The sequence below is a fragment of the Talpa occidentalis genome, unplaced genomic scaffold, assembly GCF_014898055.3.
Source record: "Talpa occidentalis isolate TD23 unplaced genomic scaffold, MPIMG_talOcc4v2.1 talOcc4.17, whole genome shotgun sequence".
Taxonomy (NCBI): Eukaryota; Metazoa; Chordata; class Mammalia; order Eulipotyphla; family Talpidae; genus Talpa; species Talpa occidentalis.
The window spans coordinates 42,168,984-42,185,698 of NW_023601754.1; the positions used below are offsets into that span (position 1 = coordinate 42,168,984).

General features: G+C 49.3%; 2 protein-coding genes across 3 annotated transcripts in view; one reads left to right on the forward strand and one right to left on the reverse strand.

The window, feature by feature from the left end:
* Window positions 1-1,067: 1,067 nt before the first annotated feature.
* Window positions 1,068-12,226, reverse strand: B9D2 (B9 domain containing 2). Its single transcript, XM_037516636.2, has 4 exons — window positions 12,058-12,226; window positions 11,590-11,681; window positions 4,840-4,965; window positions 1,068-1,676 (listed from the first exon to the last, which is right to left on the reverse strand). The coding sequence occupies exons 2-4, from the start codon at window positions 11,675-11,677 to the stop codon at window positions 1,363-1,365; spliced, it is 528 nt and encodes a 175-aa protein (XP_037372533.1). The 5' UTR covers window positions 11,678-11,681; window positions 12,058-12,226; the 3' UTR covers window positions 1,068-1,362.
* Window positions 12,214-16,715, forward strand: part of BCKDHA (branched chain keto acid dehydrogenase E1 subunit alpha) — a 44,032-nt gene continuing 39,530 nt past the window's right edge. Inside the window, exon 1 of one of the 2 annotated variants that reach the window (XM_037516633.2) lies at window positions 12,214-12,475. The gene's annotated coding sequence lies outside the window, so the exon portion shown is untranslated. The remainder of the gene's footprint in view (window positions 12,476-16,715) is intronic. The other variant, XM_054697200.1, reaches the window with a different exon arrangement.

Sequence of the window (16,715 nt, forward strand, 5' to 3'; positions counted from 1 at the left end):
TGCCTCCAGGTTCCCGAGCCGAGAGGGTCCTCGGTGGCGCTGGGGCTCTAGGGGGAGGCGGGGGCGGGGGGAGGCGGAGGGGGTGCGCCCGGAGTCGGGGGTCGAGTCTTCGCGGGAGTCGGGTCGCGGCTCCAGAGGGCTGGTCCGGAGTGGGGGCGCCGGGCACGCGCCGTGTGGGGGCAGGGGGCGCGCGAGCGTCCGAGGCGGGGCGTGGGGGATCGGCCCGGGGTCCCCGAGACCTGCCTCAGCGCGGGGCAGCGCCGCGCCAAGCGGTCCGCGCCTCCGGCTCCCAGCGGCAGCGGAAAAGTCTCAAAACTTTTTTCCTTTTCTCTCCACCGGCTCGTCCCTCCTCCCGCTCCTCCTCCTCCTCCTCCCCGCAGTGGCGGCGGGGGCGGCGGCTCGTCCCAGACTCTGGGGCCTCGGGCTGCTCCCCGGCAGCGCCTTCCTCCCTCCCGCCCGGCTTCGCTGGCGGCTCCGCCGGGGGGTGCCCCGAGGGGGGCGTCCCCCCTGGCCCCTCGGGGCGCTGCCCGGCGCGCGCGGAGGCGGGGCGGCCCGGCGGGCTGGGTGGCGCGCGGTGGGGACGCGGGCGGGCGGCGGGGGGTTTTGAAGCCGCCCGGCCCCACCCAGGAAGCGCGCGCGGGGCGGGGGCGGCTCCCAGGGGGAGGGCATGGGGGGGCCGAGCCACCCTCACCCCGCGTGGGCGGGCTCTGAGGGGGGTCCCTCAGGCCCCGGGGGGAGGGGTGGGCACCCCGCTCCGCCCCGCCGAGGGGGTGCTGCCTCCTGGCGGCCGCGCGCTACCCGGGCGGTCCACGGAGACTCGCGCGCTTGGAGCGCTGAGCAGGGGCCACCGAGGGAGAATGGAGACGGGGCCCATTAGAGGAGGGGTCACAGGGTACGGGGCTCAGTGGAGGAAAGTGGGGGCGGTGGAGCAAAGGAGGGGGGCCGTGAGGGAAAGGGACGCCCCCGGCGTGGGGAGGAGGGAGAGGCTGAGGCGGAGGCGATGAGGACGCGGGTCTGCCCCGAGAAGGGACCCCGAGGAAGGAGGGTGTGGCGGGGCTTGACGCAGGCTGACGGCGGTCAGGCGGGCACCAACACTGCGGAGCTGCTCGCCTTTATTGAGCACTCTCCCTGCTAAGCTGCCTCTTCTCACCCACATGTGACCGCCCCATTTTACAGCTGGGGAAACAGGACTCCGGAGTGGCAGTCACTGCCTGAAGGGCCCAGCGGGACAGAAGCAGTGCCTACCTTCGCAGGCTCAGGTCTGACTGTCCCCAGAGCCCACTCTTTTGACCATTGTGCCATCCTGCCCCTCCCGGGGGGTCTGGGGGTGTGGATACGGATGGGGCAGTCTGGCAGGGTCCCTCAGCATTCCACACCATAGCGGTCGAAGTGGCGCAGCAGCAGGCCCAACTCGAGGTGCACAGTGCCACCCGCGGCCGTGTGCAGGCGGTAGCGGTCAGCCCCGCTGTAGATGGCATCCCCGTGCAGCAGCTGAGGGCCACCACCCACGAAGGCCCGAGCCAGCTGCTCCCGCCAGCTGCCCAGGGGCCGCCATGTGGGGCAGTCCAGCTGATGAGTCCCTGGACTGCTGGGCACATGACAAAAGCCGTAACCAGCCAGCTGGCAGCGGCCGAAGCTGTCTTGGGACCACACCTGTAGATGAAGCCGGGGCCAGCCTGCAGGATGGGAGGGAAGGCGGTAAAGAGGGGAGGTATAGCCTAGCCACCTGCTCCCAGATACCCCTCTGTCCCTTCTCGGGGTTTCTGCCACATCCTCCTCCTTGAACTCCCATGTCTACACTGTAGCCAGAATGATCTTTCCACATCATGTCCCTCCCTTGCTCAGAACGCTTCCCTGGTGCCCCAGTACCCTCAGTGTAAAGTCCAGTCTCCTCAGCATTCATGGCCCTTTGGATCTAGCCTCTACAGACTGCCCTCTGTAGCCTCCTCTGTGCCCCCATGTCAGGGCACATGAGCCCCTTGGGTCATGTCTCTAGATGCCTCCCTCTTTCCTTCCCCACAGCCCTGTCCTGTCCTCCTCTCTGGGCTCAGGCCTTTAAGCTGTGACCCCCCCCATTCACCTTCCACCCGGCAGCTGGAAGCATCTTCCTCCCCCTCCAGAGGTTCCCCAGTGTCCTCGGTGTACAGTTTGGCTCTTGAGCCTTGAAGGCAAAGCCCTCTGGCCCCATTTCACCTCCATTCTTATTCCCCCTCTGTACCAGGCCCTCTCCTAGAAGCCGGCACACGGCTGTGAACAGAGCAGACAAAAATTCCCTTGGATAGCCGACATCCTAGACAGCGAATGTAGTGCATAAGCAGATTATAGGGTATGTCAGATGGTGATAACTGCTCTGGAAAAAACGCTGGGCAGGGTGGGGGTGGGGTGCAGTTTTAGAAAGGGGGTGATCAAGAAAAGTTTCTCTGAGAAAGTGACACTTGAGTGTTTTGTTTTTTTTTTAAATATTTTCCCCCATTCTATGGATTATTTTCGCTTTTTTTTTTTTTTTAAAGATTTATTTATTTATTTATTTATTTATTTATTTATACAAGCACTGGCTACAGTCAGAAGCACGGGAGGGTGAGAGAATTCACCAGAGCCAGAGCGGGGAGCAGAGCAGGCAGAAGGACCGAAGTACACTGCTGAGGGGAGCAGTGGGCGGCAGGAGAGGTCTGCGCGCCATGTGGGACCCTCCTCTGGTGGCCGGGGAGCAGCCGGGGATCGAACTGGCGCTGCAGAGGCCTCTGCAGGCAGCTTCGCAACCCAGCGCTCAACCACTGCGCCACCGGGGAGGCCCGGCACTTGAGTGTTTAAGGGAGAGAAGGGGGCCTCCCTGGTGGCACAAGGGGTTAAGACGCAACCTACAAAGCTGTCCGCAGTCACTGCAGAATGAGTTCAATCCCCGGCCAGGGAGCTACCCACATGGCGCAGCAGACCTCTCCTGACTCGCAGTGTATTTCAATCTGTCTGTTCTGTTCCCCACTCTGTGGTGAGTCCTCTCACCGCCCCCCAATACCTCTGGCCTGTACCCCAGTTCTTGTATGCATAAATAAATAAATCTTTAAAAAAAATAAAGGAGAGAAGGGAAAAGTGCACATCTAGGGAAAAGTGCTCTGTGTAGAGGGAACAGCTCGTGCAAAGGCCCTGAGGTGGAACACACCAGTGGAATCAGTGTGGCTGGAGGGAAAGTAGTGACAGAATCAGGCTGTGCAGGGCCTTGTGATCATGGTAAAGTTTGGGCTTTTATGCTGCTCATGGAGGGTCTGAATGGAGCGAACACCTGAGGTGATTCAGGTGTTCACAGGGACCCACACTATGGGGGTGGGCCTACTGTGATCATTCAGGAGAGGTGAGGGCGGGCAGATCTGGGTCTTGAAAGAGAGGAGGGAGGAGAAGTTACAGGATTTAGGATGCATTTCAAAAAGTAGAGCCAGTTGGATTCCTTGATGGACAGAATCGGGGGTTGAGAAAAGAGGCAAGGATGACAACATAGGGGTCATGGTGTCTGCAGGGCTGAAAGGGCAGTTATCTGTCTTACCCGGCAATCCATCACCCACAGGGCAGCCAGAGAATCTTTTAAGATTGCAATCAGTAGCCTGCTCTTGCTCCCCAGCGCCTTCAGGAGATGGCCTCAGCTCTGTGGCCTGGCATTCAGCGTCTGAATAGCCCACCCCCCTCCACCCCTTGTCTCCTCATCTCTTCAGTCTTGGTCCTCCAGATGCCCCTGCTGACTTTCTCCCTTGAACCAACTTCTTGGCCTAGAACCACCTTCTAGCCCTCTGCTTTATCAGCATCTATTGGCCCTTCACAACAAAGCGCAAACATCCTTCCTCCCAGAAGCCCTCGGTGAACTACCAGCAGAGTCAGGTACCTCCTCTGGGCTTCCACGGGCCTTTAGGATCCCCTATCACAGCCCTGCCCACTTGGGGCTGCCAGTGTCTGGGATGAAAAAGCCTGAGAGGACAGGGCTTGGGGGCTATCTCAATCAATGACCTCTCCCTGGCCTTACCCAACACAGCCTGGGCAACAGGGCAGGCAATCAGTAGATATTATTCATGTTGTTGAAATATATAGCATCTTTACTTAGATCAATTCTTAGAAACTACTTGTCTCCAAGGACCCAAAATTTCTACCAGAAAAGCTTTTCTGGTAACTCTCCTCCCCAACATACTCACTTCCCCTCTAAGCAGTACCTCACTTCTCAAGCTGAGAACTCCTGCCTGCAGAACAGCTACCAGCCCTGGGATGGGGGTTGGGCCGGGAATGGGGGGCCGGCTAACCTCCTCCCAGTTCCTCCTGATTAAAGACACTGTTGGCCTGTCTTTAAAAGATACCCTGCGCCTTCCTGGTGGTGCAAGGGCTTAAGTCTAAGCACTGTGAAGCTGTCAGCAGCCACTACAGCACAAATTCAATCCCCAGCCAAGGAGGTGACCCACATGGCAGGGCGGCCTCTCCTGTCTTCGCCCACTGCTCCCCTCAGCAGTGTATTTCAGTAGATCTGCCTGTTCTGTTCCCAACTCTGTCTCTGGTGAATCCTCTCACCCACCACACCTCTGGCCTGCACCCCAGCTCTTGTATGCATAAATAAATAAATCTTTAAAAAAATAAAAGCTATCCAGTCCTCACCCTGGTCACACCTTGCCCTCTCTCCACCAGCCCTAACCCCTGCCCTGGTCCCACACCTTCTAGACCAGGGATACAGTTCAGCTTCTCCAGGGCCAAGCTTGGTGGGGAAAGGCAATAGGGAGCAGAGATAGAACTTGATGTGCAGAGCCCCAGCAGCTCTGGGTGCTACTAGCCCCATTCCCTCAATTTGGCCTGGGATGCAAGCCTGGAACCTACCTTGGAGACCTTTGGTGGCAAAGTGCAGGTCAATGGGGTGGGACCAGTACGCCATGTCCCCGATCTGGGGGGTGTCCACCTGTGTTTGGCCTTCCCGCAGGCCCGATAGGAGCTTCCATGCCGCCCCTGCAATGAGAGCCACGACACAAACAGATGGGGGGTAGAGGTGGCAGGCCATCATTGGGAAGGGATGCCATTGGTGGAGGGAGAACCCCATCTCTCCTTTCTCTCCTTGGCATTTGGAAGTCACAAAGCGTGGACTCTGGAGCCAAATGCCTGGGTTCAGCTCCTGGGACTACTTTTTCCTGCCTATGCAGCCTTGGGGAAGTTCCCTTTCCCTGCCTCAGTCTCCTCATCTGTAAAGTGGGTGTAATGATAATGTATTCTTTCTAATTTGGGTATGAGAACTGTTGATCTTTTGATTCTATTCCTCCCAGAGAAGGTCTTTGTGTTCCTTGCTTTTATCTACCGTCATGTGGAGAACGGTAGGGAATGAATACACACGTAAGGTACAGCTATTGCTAAGGGAATCTTGGCCGACAAGCAGCTGCAAATTTGGTGGGTATGGGTCAAGCAATGAAAAGCTGTTAGAGCACTTGCCACCTCAAGGATAGGTTGGTCACTGAGAGGCTCAGATTGGCACTGGACCACCTGCCAACCTCTCCAGACAGCTTACATGCCATGAGGTACTCTGTAGAACTAAAGGCTGCCCTCAGGCCTAGCTGAAATTGCTAATGTGCATGTAAACCAAACATAACAAAACTAAATAAAACCCAAAAGAACCTAAGGGAAGAATTTTTCTAGTTTCTTTGCCCTAAGGCCAAGGTTTTATAACCTCCTTGGTCTCCACCACTAGGGAAGAGAGTGCTGGCTCTCTGCAGTTTTTCTTAGAACTATATTCTTCAGGAGTAAATTATCTCTATCTTGGGAAACCAGAAAAAAGGCATATTGGTTTGAATTGCTATTTGGATTATTAAGATAATGGCCAGATAAGGATACTTTGAATTGGAAAAACTATATTTGAAAAGTTTGTTTGTTTTTTACTTAGAGTTTCTTAGCAGTTAGCATCTGGGTACCTACAGGAACAGGAAAGGAAAAAAAGGAAACGGAAGCTGGTTTAAATTTAAGGCATTTCTTTCCACTACCTTAGCAGGGGCTCTGGGTCCTAGAGTGACAATATACTTTGCACCCTCTTGGGTCCATGAAATTGTTCAATATTCTCAGAAATATTTGCTGTTCATCTGGCTGAAATCTGACAAACTCTCTGAAAGGATCAAAAGATCTTTTTTTTTTTTTTTTTTTTTAACAAAATAACTCCATGATCAGAAATTTTACCAAAGGGAAAGCTAATAATCAGACCCCATAGGGATTTTTTAAATTGTTCTGACTTTCTGACTTTCTCCCTTAAGCGAAATGTCGTTGCAGATAAAATACTCTCCACTTAGCAATATCAGAAATAGGAATCTAGAGATAGTATCAGCCCCAGAGCCTTGCATCTCAGGTATTATCTTAATGGATTTTCTCTCTCTCTCTCTCTCTCTCTCTTTCTCTCTCTCTCTCTCTCCAATCTTCAGGGAGACAAGACACAGAAAACAAGAGGAAAAAAAACAGGAAGCGAGGGGAAGCCCTTTTAACTCTACAGGCGGCTGCTATGGAAATTATAGCCCAGGTACGGGTAGTACTTTTCAAAGATAATCTGAGCCACCTACTCACTGTTTGCTTTTTTTTTTTTTTTTTTTTTGGTAAAGATTTATTTATTTATGCATACAAGAACCGGGGTACAGGCCAGAGTTGCGGGGGGTGAGAGGATTCACAAGAGACGGAGTGGGGAGCAGAACAGGTGGATCTACTGAAATACACTGCTGAGGGGAGCAGGGGTGAGACAGGAGAGGTCTGCTGTGCCATGTGGGTAGCTCCCTGGCTGGGGATCAAACTTGTGCTCCAGTGGCTAGCGATAGCTTCATAGTGCTAAGACTTAACCCACCAGGGACGCCCCCCTACTTGTGGTTTTGATATGAATGCACCCATGATGGCAGATGGCTCCTTGCCTAGACTCTGGCCCACAGCCCCAATGGGACTGCTCATCAAAGGGCCCAGTTGTTCTTTTAAAAAATGAGTTTTTACATTGTACGTGACTCACCGCAAGCACGTTTTTTTTAGTGTCTGTTTATATCTGATTGTACATTTGTATATTGTGCATGTCTTCCCATGTGTGCTATGTATGTGACATTCCCACCTCTGGATGGCATTACTGAAATTAACTTGTAAGTGGGTTTAATTATAAGCATTTATAGGGCCTCCCTGGTGGTGTAAGTGGTTAAGATGCAGCCTATGAAGCTATCCACAGCCACTGCAGCATGTGTTCAATCCCTGGCCAGGGAGCTCTACTTACATGGCGTAGCAGACCACTTCTGTCTCGCTCGCTGTTTCCCCTCAGCAGTGTATTTCAGCAGATTTGCCTGTTCTGCTCCTCACTTTGTCTCTGGTGAATGCTCTCACCCCCACACCTCTGGCCTGTACCCCAGTTCTTGTATACATAACTAAATAAATAAATTTAAAAAAATAAGCATTTATAAAAGTTATTTCCAAACACTGTCAAACAACTGAAACTAACCCAAATGCTTGTATTCGAGTTAATGTGACCTGGGATAATTTTTGGTAAATGAAAGCTAGCTTAAAATGGATGGTTTTATCTAAAACAAGGCTATCTATAGAGTTAGAACATTCGGTATTTATTAATGGGTTTATTAATCAAAATAAGCTCATATTATTTAACAAGAAAAATATCGCTAGTATCAAGAGACAACAGGCCTAAGATGGAGTTGTTACTGCAAAGCTCATGTCACCAAATTCAAGACTTAATACTTCACTGACTTGCAGTTGCAACCCAGAAACGTCAGCCTGGAATTTCGGGTCAGGTAAACTTGCTTGACAGACTCCCATTCAACATAGTTGCTAGGAGTAAATGTTTTAAATAGATGTCCATGGGATAAGACTTTTAAAGTGAACGTTCTAGCAGTAGTTTTGTTTGTCTCACAAATATCTTTGGTAACATGAAACATTTAGAGTTTTGCTGTGTTAAAATTCATTGACTATGTCGATCATTCCCTAATAAGATAAACTGTTGAACCCTTAATGATTGGATGAACTAAGGTTACTTTTGGCTTCTTATTTCAGGAGAACTAAAGAAATTTGGGCCTTTTAGTAAACATGCCTTATGCCCCACTGAAAAACTATACTACAAGGAAGTGTCCTAGAAATGATGAAAATTTATTTGTAAGTTTTCCAATCTGATATGGTGTAACTGTTCACAACTGCTTTCTGCTTAGTTTTCATTAGAAATGAAGGTTTCTAAGGGTTAAGAATTGGAATTAATGTATTAATTAAAGCTAATGGAAATAATTGGAAAAGTATCTTTGCAAGCAAAGAAGTAAGATACATGTTTTCAGTAAGGGAAGGTATAAGGAATAGAGCTGAGTTTTTATTATTATTATTTTTTTTTTTTGAATCCTCGCTGCAGAGGCTGCGGACAGCTTCACAGCACGGCACCAATTGGGAGGCCCAGAACTGAGTTTTTAATTAAGGGGAAAGAATGTAGATTTTGTTCTAAAGAAAAACAGGTATTTTGGAAAGGGAAATAGGAAGGAAATGGAGCAAAATATGAAAGTAAAAAGTTGTAAAAGAGGAGGGCCTCCCTGGTGGCTCAAGGGGTTAAGACAGCACTATGAAGCTACCCGTAGCCACTGCGCCGTGGGTTCGATCCCTGGCCAGGGAACTACCCACATGGCGCAGCAGACCTCTCTTGACTCGCCCGCTGCCCCCCTCAGCAGTGTATTCAGTATATTTCAGCCTGTTCTGTTCCCTACTCTGTCTCTAGTGAGTTCTCTCATATTCCACATCTCTGGCCTGTACTCCAGTTCTTGTATGCATAAAATAAATGAATCTTTAAAAAATAAAAAAGTTGTAGAAGGGGAAAGGAGCCTTTTTATCAGAGAAACCTGTCTATAAGACAGGGCAGACAACTAATGACAGAGCGTCTGGTCTGTGTCATATGAGCTCTGAGTTCCCCACCCCACCATGTGAGTTCCCTTCCTTTCTCCATGAAGCCCCAGACCCTCACCCCATTCTTTAGCTCAGGATACATATACTCATTTTGCCCATTGGTTTTAGAATCTACATCTATGTGGTGTTTCCCCATGTTATTGAATTTGTTCTTTTTTCTTGCTAATCTGTCTGACATTAATTTGATTGCTCAGCCAGCCTGAAAATGACCCAGAGGGGTAGGGAGAAATTTCTTCCACACCACCACAGCCCACAGGGCCCCTCGTGGCCTGGCCTGTACCTCCTTTTGTGAGCTCATCTCCGCATCTCTGTCCCTAGCCCTTACCAACCTCTAGCCTCCTGGTCATATTTTTATTCCTCTTCCTCAGGGTCTTTGCATTGACTGTTCCCTCTGCCTAGAAAGCCCTTCTACATGTTGCCAGCCTGGCTTTGCATCCTTTAGGGATTAGCTCATGTGCTGCTTTCACAGAGAGTTATGCGTTAGCCTCCTATCCAAAAACGAAGTCTCTAGCATATCATCCCTTTTCTTCCTAGTACCTACTGTGGATCAGTCTCCCTAAAATGGTCCCATAGGCTTTCTCAATATGCCCAGGGTAGGCCTCTTCCAATAAATGTCACCTTGGTATGAGGAACCAAATGAGGCCCCAAGAACCTCTGTTCAGGAATACAGATAGAAGTTGAAGACCAGTGAAGGGCCTTTCTGGTCTCAGCTCAGTCCTTTGTTCCTGTCCTAATCAAATGGGCAATCCCTGAGGCCTCTGTTTTTGATGACTGAGAAGAATGTAGTTTCTGGGAAGGGTATCATCCAGGAGCTGGTATATCAGTCAATATGACCTCTCTGTCTGAGAATTTCATCTTTACTCTTTTGAGTAAAGATGAGATAATCCCCTCCTTAACATTTGAAGACTCCCCCTTTCTCTCTCTTTGATGGTCCAGGTCCTTAAACACAGAGGGATGGGGGGTTTCCCTCAGAGCTCTGACACTACCCTTGTCTGTAGTCATGGTTCTCATTTCTTTATCTGCTTATTCAAATTTTTCTCTCCTCCTGTGAGTCCCAGCAAAGTAGGGATCTTGTACTTAGCTGGATCCCCTGAACCTCAAGCCCCACTTTTGAGACACAGAAAGTACTCAGTAAATGTTGCACAAGTGACCCTAGGTGGTGGGTGCTAATCGGACACCCAACTGACAGGTAAAACAACAGCCTCTGAGAATGAAAGTCACTTGGCTGTTCATCCCATAAACATGGATTGAACACCTCCTGTTAGCCAAGCAATGTTCTCAGTGCTGGGGTACTGTAGACCAAGTTTCCATAAACTGAGCTAGATTCAAACTGGGATCCGTGTAAGTGCAGAGCCCAAGTCCTTTACCCAAGCCCTGTGTGCTCTCTGCTGGATTAAGGCCCCTACCCTCATCCTGCTGAAACAGTAAGTCATGTAAGTTACTATTCCTTCTGGGTCAGATGAGGAAAATACCAAGCTCCCAATCAGGATCTTCACATACAAGATATCCCAATGGCCCTAAGAAGGACAATGATTCCATTTTACATATGAGAAAACCGAGGCTCCCAGAAGGGACCATTCCTGCCTAGGGTCAAACAGAGCAGGTGAGAGACAGGATCCAGACTAGAAACCATTTTTTTTTTCCCTATTATTTACTCAACCAAAGGATCCCAAATTCCCCAGGAATCACAACCACCCACCTACCCACCAGTGAAATCACAAAGGACCCAGGGCCTGAAGAGATAATGGCGGTACCCACACTTGTTTCCTGGATGTTCCTCTGTGCGAGGCAACATACCGGGGGCCTTACCCAAAAAACTCCATCCAGGTTACACAAGCCAGGCATGCCCTTATGGAGCACTTGCTGAGCAATGATCCCAAGAGATAAATATTGTTAATATTCCCATTGTAGAGACCAGAAAACTGAGGCACACACAAGTGCCCAAGGTCACATAATTAATAAGCAACAGCAGGTTTTGAACTCAGGCTGTCTGCACTCTACCTCAGCTCTGCTGCCTCTGAGATGCTATTAGCTTCCTTTTTGGGCAAGGAAACTGAGGGCTGAAGAGGTCAAGTCCAAAGACCTCCCCCTACTAAATAAGTGGGTGAGTTAGTATATGGGCCTAGATCTAGTAGCCTGTGCCCCAACCACTACACTGTACCACCACACTATACTGCTCCTGAGGGGAGGCTTGACAACTGGGGCCTCTGAGGTGTGTGTCCAGGATCTACCATTTGGATTAACAAAACGGGGTTCCTACCTTCTCACGGAGAATTATGAATAGAGGATGGCTTCACCTCTGTAAATCTGGGATTAAAACTTCCATTTTACATATAGTAAGAACTCAATAAATGGAGACTATTAAGCAAAGAATTAATAAGATCTGGGAGGGATCCAGGACACTCATACGACAGTGAATAAAGTCCAAACAGTGAAGGATTAGTGTTAGCTTTGAGGATTGGGAATGTTTGTGGCTAGCCTCATGGAGTCTCATGTTCCTAGGAACTGTGTATTCAGACTGTGGGAGTCAGAGCCCCCAGAGACGGGAAGGGGTAAGAAGGGAGCCTCAGACTCCCGCGGCCAGTGTGGTCCGACTGAGAGTTCTGAGTGCCCATGGAAGAGGAGGCTCAGGGACTGGGTGAGGGATCAAGGAGCAGGCAGAGGGAAATGAATCAGATTCCGGAATACCTGTGTGGACGCCCCACTTGCAGAAGAGGCTACTTTCCGAGAAACCGGTGGCCCCCATGATTTGACCAATCACGTGCACCTCAGCCATGGCCCTGCGAGGGGGAAAATATAATGACAGCCCTGTGAGGGAAGTGTATCATTATCTCCATCTGAAGGATGGTGAAACTGAGGCTCGCCAAGTAAGGAGCTGTGCTGGGACCCCACGCTGGTTTCGACAAACCATGGAAGTTTGCGGTTTTAAGCATGATCTTAATTGCCCGCCCAGGAGAGCCCCTGGGAGGGAGGCTGAGCTGAGCAGCCCACTTCCTCCGTCCCAGCGCCGCGCAAACCCCGCCCCAGGGACCGATGACTCCACCCACAAGCACAAGGCCCCGCCCCGTCGGCCCCGCCCAGCTCCATGAGGCGCATGCGTCGAAGTGTAGGGCCGCCTTGGCCCCGCCCCTAGGGCCGCACATGCGTTTTTCCTACCTCGGCGCTCCTAACGGTTAGGAAGAGCGGAAGCCGCCGCAGGAGCGGTAGCGCATGAGTCTGACTGACGCTCTCCGCGGGCGCCGGCTCTCCGGGCCTGGCCCGCGCCTCTCCCAGCCCGCCCCAGCAGCGAGAGCGGAGGCTCCGAGCCTTCCGAAGCCTCGCCCGCCTCGGGCTCCTTGGTGGTTGCTAGGGCAACAGGAGCCCCCCCCCAACCGCTGCTTGAACCCCGCCAGCTGATTGGCCCTGGCCGCCCGCTCGGGGCGGGGCTGGCCGTGATGGACATTTTCTCTCCGCCACGCTCCATTTTGAGGAACGCGTCTCTCCCGCCACGACCCACGGTCGCGCCATTTGGGGCGTGGCTGGGCGGCTGCCATCTTGAGTGTGGCTGAGGAAGTTTGATCGCTGTTTCTCCCAGGTACCTCGAAGCAGATCCATCTACACTCCAGGCTTACGTCCCTCCCCCATCCCAAACGCCTTCCCGTTCCGGGACCACCACTCAGACACTTGCGCCAGGGCTAAGGGGGGCATCCCCTTCAAGTCATTGTGTGCATCCCCCTGCCTCATAACTGGGGGCGGAGGGCGGGAAATAACCCTCCCTTAGGCAGGCTCGAGAAGTTGGGGCGGGGGTTTCCTTCCCCTTTTTGAGGGTTCAGCGACCGATAAATCCGACTTCCTTCTCAGAATTACTGCCCGCTTCTTTGCTGTTCGTGCTGGTTCTGAGCAAGGCAGGGAGAAGTATGAGAAATGAGGAACTGAAGCCTCTTTATCTGCAGAAAACCTGGGCCTTGCAGATTGCATTCGGCCAGGCGTTCCTCTTGTGACTGCGCGGCTGTGGGTGTCAGTCGTCTCGTCCGTGCAATGGGCACCGGCCAGAGCAGCGCCTGCCCCACCCGCTCAGCACGGTCCCTCCTTCCTCCAGCCCAGGGGCCGATAGGAGTTTACTCCCTTACATTTTAGCAAAACGGGGGCTTTTGCTTTTGTTCCCCTTGCTGTTCTGGACAAAATTTTTTAAATGACCTCTTCTGCCCTCAGTTTTGCCGGGCTGATCCTTACTTTTAATCAAAGTACTTCATTTTTAAAAAAAATTTATTTATTTATACATACAAGAACTGGGGTACAGGCCAGAGATGTGAGGGCTGATAGGATTCACCAGAGACAGAGTGGGGAACAGAACAGTCAGATTGACTGAAATACTCTGCTGAGGGGAGCAGCGGCCGAGTCAGGAGAGGTCTGCTGTGCCATGTGGGTATCTCCCTGGTCGGGGATTGAACTTGTGCTGCAGTGGCTGTGGCTAGCTTTATAGGTTGCATCTTAACTTTTTGTGCCACCAGGGAGGCCCCAGTACTTCATTTTTTAAAATGGCAATGTTACATCTAAACTTATAACACAGCGGCTCCACTGTTGCCAGCGCTGGGTATCTTGTGACTCTTTAGTGTTAGGTGAAGTCAATGCGAAATGGCTAGACAAAGTATTTAGACTCCAATTTCTGCTCAGCTGTGCAATTAGGTAAATGCGATATAGCTGTGCATGATCAAATTGACTTATATTTGTGTATAATCGATGCTTTGCTAGAGGACATATTTTGGTAGTATAAAAATATGGGACAATTTGGAGTAAGAAAGTATCTGAAGGAAACTACATGGGATTTTTAAGTGGTTTTCAAAATTCAAACCTACTTTAAATTGCACGTTTAGATTTACTTTTAAAATTTATATTGAGCTAAGGTTGATAAACATAGTTCTTTGCATTTTGGCAATACTCCCCTCTTCCAGTGCTGTAACCATAGTATTCCCGCCACCAAAGCACCTATAGTCCATCGCCGTAGTCCATTGTGCCCTACTTTGTGTTTGCTTCTTCTCCTCAAAAAGTTCCTACCTTTTTTTTTAAGGTTTGGCAAGATCTTTATTTTTTTTTATTTTTAAGATTTATTTATTTATTTATACAAGCACTGGGTACAGTCAGAAGGCGGGAGGGTGAGAGAATTCACCAGAGCCAGAGAGGAGAGCAGAACAGGCAGAAGGACTGATGTACACTGCTGAGGGGAGCAGCAGGCGGCAGGAGAGGTCTGCGCACCATGTGGGACCCTTGCCTGGTGGCCGGGGATCGAACCGGTGCTACAGAGGCTGCGGGCAGCTTCGCAACCCAGTGCTCAACTGCTGCGCCATCGGGGAGGCCCGTTCCTTCCTTTTTAAGGCTGAATAATAGTCCATTTTTTTTATCCAGTCACCTATTAATGGATACTTGGGCTACTTCCACCTGCTGGCTGTTGGGAGTATTGCTACTATGAAAATGGGTGTGCAAATCTCTCAAGTCCCTGCTTTCAGTTCTTCTGGGTACGTACTCAGAAGTATACTCAGAAGGGGAATTGCTGGGTCATATATGGTAATTCTATTTCAAGTTTATTGAGGAACCACCTTACTGTTTTCCATAGTGACTGTTACAGTATGTACACTTTTTTCACTGAGTGATGCATCTTGGAATTTATTCATATTAGTGTATAAAGATCTGACACATTCTTTATCCAAACTAACTCTTTTGAAGTGCACAGATCATAACTGAACTGCTGGATTAAATTTCATTAAATATGTCTCCAAACCAAAACTCTGCTCAAGAACATGACCATCAGGGGCCCAGGTTGCACCTGAGGATAACCACTCTGGGATTCTAACAACATGGATTTATTTTATTTAAAGATTTATTTATGAATACAAGAATTGGGGTGTAGGCCAGAGGTGCAGGGGGTGAGAGAATTCACCAGAGATAGAGTGGGGAGCAGAACAGGGGGATCTACTGAAGTACACTGCTGAGGGGAGCAGAGGATGAGACAGGAGAGGTCCACTGCACCACGTGGGTTGGCTCCCTGGCCAAGGATCGAACTTATGGCTGAGGATAGCTTGATAGTGCTGAGATTTAACCCCTGCATCACCAGAGAGGCCCAACATGGATTAATTTTGCCTGGTCATGTACTTTATATAAATGAAATTACACAGTATAGATTGATGGTGTCTGCTGTTTTTTGCTCAATGTTTTTGTGGAATTAATCCATGCTGTTGCATGTGGCTGTCAATATTTCTTTGTCTTTCCTGTTTAGTCACCTCTAATCCATATGTTTTGGAGCATTTGTCTTTTGGTGGCCAGATGTGTTTGCGTCTGGTTGGGATGGAACTGCAGGGTGATAGATGTTCAGCTACAACACTGACTAACAGTTGTGGTGGTTGGACCAATTTGTACTCCTCTCCTCCACCCCTCACCAACATTTAGTGTTCTTTATCATTTGAATCATTCTGGTGGCATTTTTATTTATTTCATTTTGATTTTTTTTTTTTTTTATTTTCATTTTGATTTTAATGTGTATTTTTCCGATGACTAGTTGATTGTCTTTTTTAATGTTCATGATTATTTTGAATTTCCTCCTTTGTGAAGTTTTTGTTCAATTATTTTGCCTATGTATATATATAAATATACATACAATTATTTTACACATACACATACACACAATTATTTTACATGTATATATACATACATACCTATAAGAATATGTAGGTATGTATGTATATGTATGTACAGAGGTTTTCCCGCTATCTAAAAGTAGAGCATTCCGATTTGGTATGTTTTAAGGTCAACTCAGGCCTTAGTGGTAATAGTGCTGAAACTTAACCCCTGGCCCAGTTCTACACACACATAAACACACACATACACACACACAAACACACGCATTAACAGTAATAGTGTTCATTACATAAACACATCTATATGTACATACACATCTGTATGTACACATGTATCTGTATGTACACACACACCTCTATGTCCCTATTCATAATTTATTATTATTATTTTTTAAAGATTTATTTATCTATGCATACAAGAGCTGGGGTACAGGCCAGAGGTGTGGGGGGTGAGAGGATCCACCAGAGACAGAGTGGGGAACAGAACAGGCAGATTGACCGAAGTACACTGCTGAGGGGAGCAGTGGGCAAGGCAGGAGAGGTCTGCTGTGCCATATGGGTTTCTCCCTGGCCGGTCGGGGATCCAACTTGTGCAGCAGAGGCTGTGGATTGCTTCACAGTGCTGTGCTCAACCCTCTGTGCCACCAGGGAGGCCCCCATAATTTATTATTTTTAAAAGTAAAATCCTCCTGAGAACACGAGAAATCTCTTATATAACCAATTTAACATTTTCAACAGTGTCAATTGAACACTATACAAAATGTCCTTTGATTTATAGTTTACATATGTCCCAACAGCATGCTTGGTCAGTATCTTCCCAACATCCAGGATCATACTTTGTGTTTCACTCATCATGTTTCTTCAGTCACCTCTAATCTAGAACAGGCCTGCTGCTTACAAAAAATTTTTTGTTGTTGTTATTGTTTTGGTTTTCATGACACTGACATTTTTTGAAAAGTATAGGCCAGCTACTTGGCTTTGTCTTGTGTTTTGTCATGATGAGATTCAGATGATGCATTTTGGGCAGGGAAACCACAGAAATGATGTCGAGGTCTTTCTCAGGACAGATCAGGAGGCACTGATGTCAGCTTGTCCCATGACTGCGATGTTAACTTCTACCACCCGTTTATGGTGATACCTGGCAGTCTTTGCCATTAATACTATTTTCCCCCAAGCACAAATAAACAGGATCATCAATGAAAGAGG

Coding starts and splice junctions, on each gene's coding strand:
- B9D2 (XM_037516636.2), bottom strand. CDS start 11,677: ATGGCTGAGGTGCACGTGATTGGTCAAATCATGGGGGCCACCGGTTTC. Junction 4,966..11,589: donor CAAGTGGGGCGTCCACACAG/GTATTCCGGAAT, acceptor CTCTCATTGCAG/GGGCGGCATGGAAGCTCCTA. Junction 1,677..4,839: donor TGCCACCAAAGGTCTCCAAG/GTAGGTTCCAGG, acceptor CCCATCCTGCAG/GCTGGCCCCGGCTTCATCTA.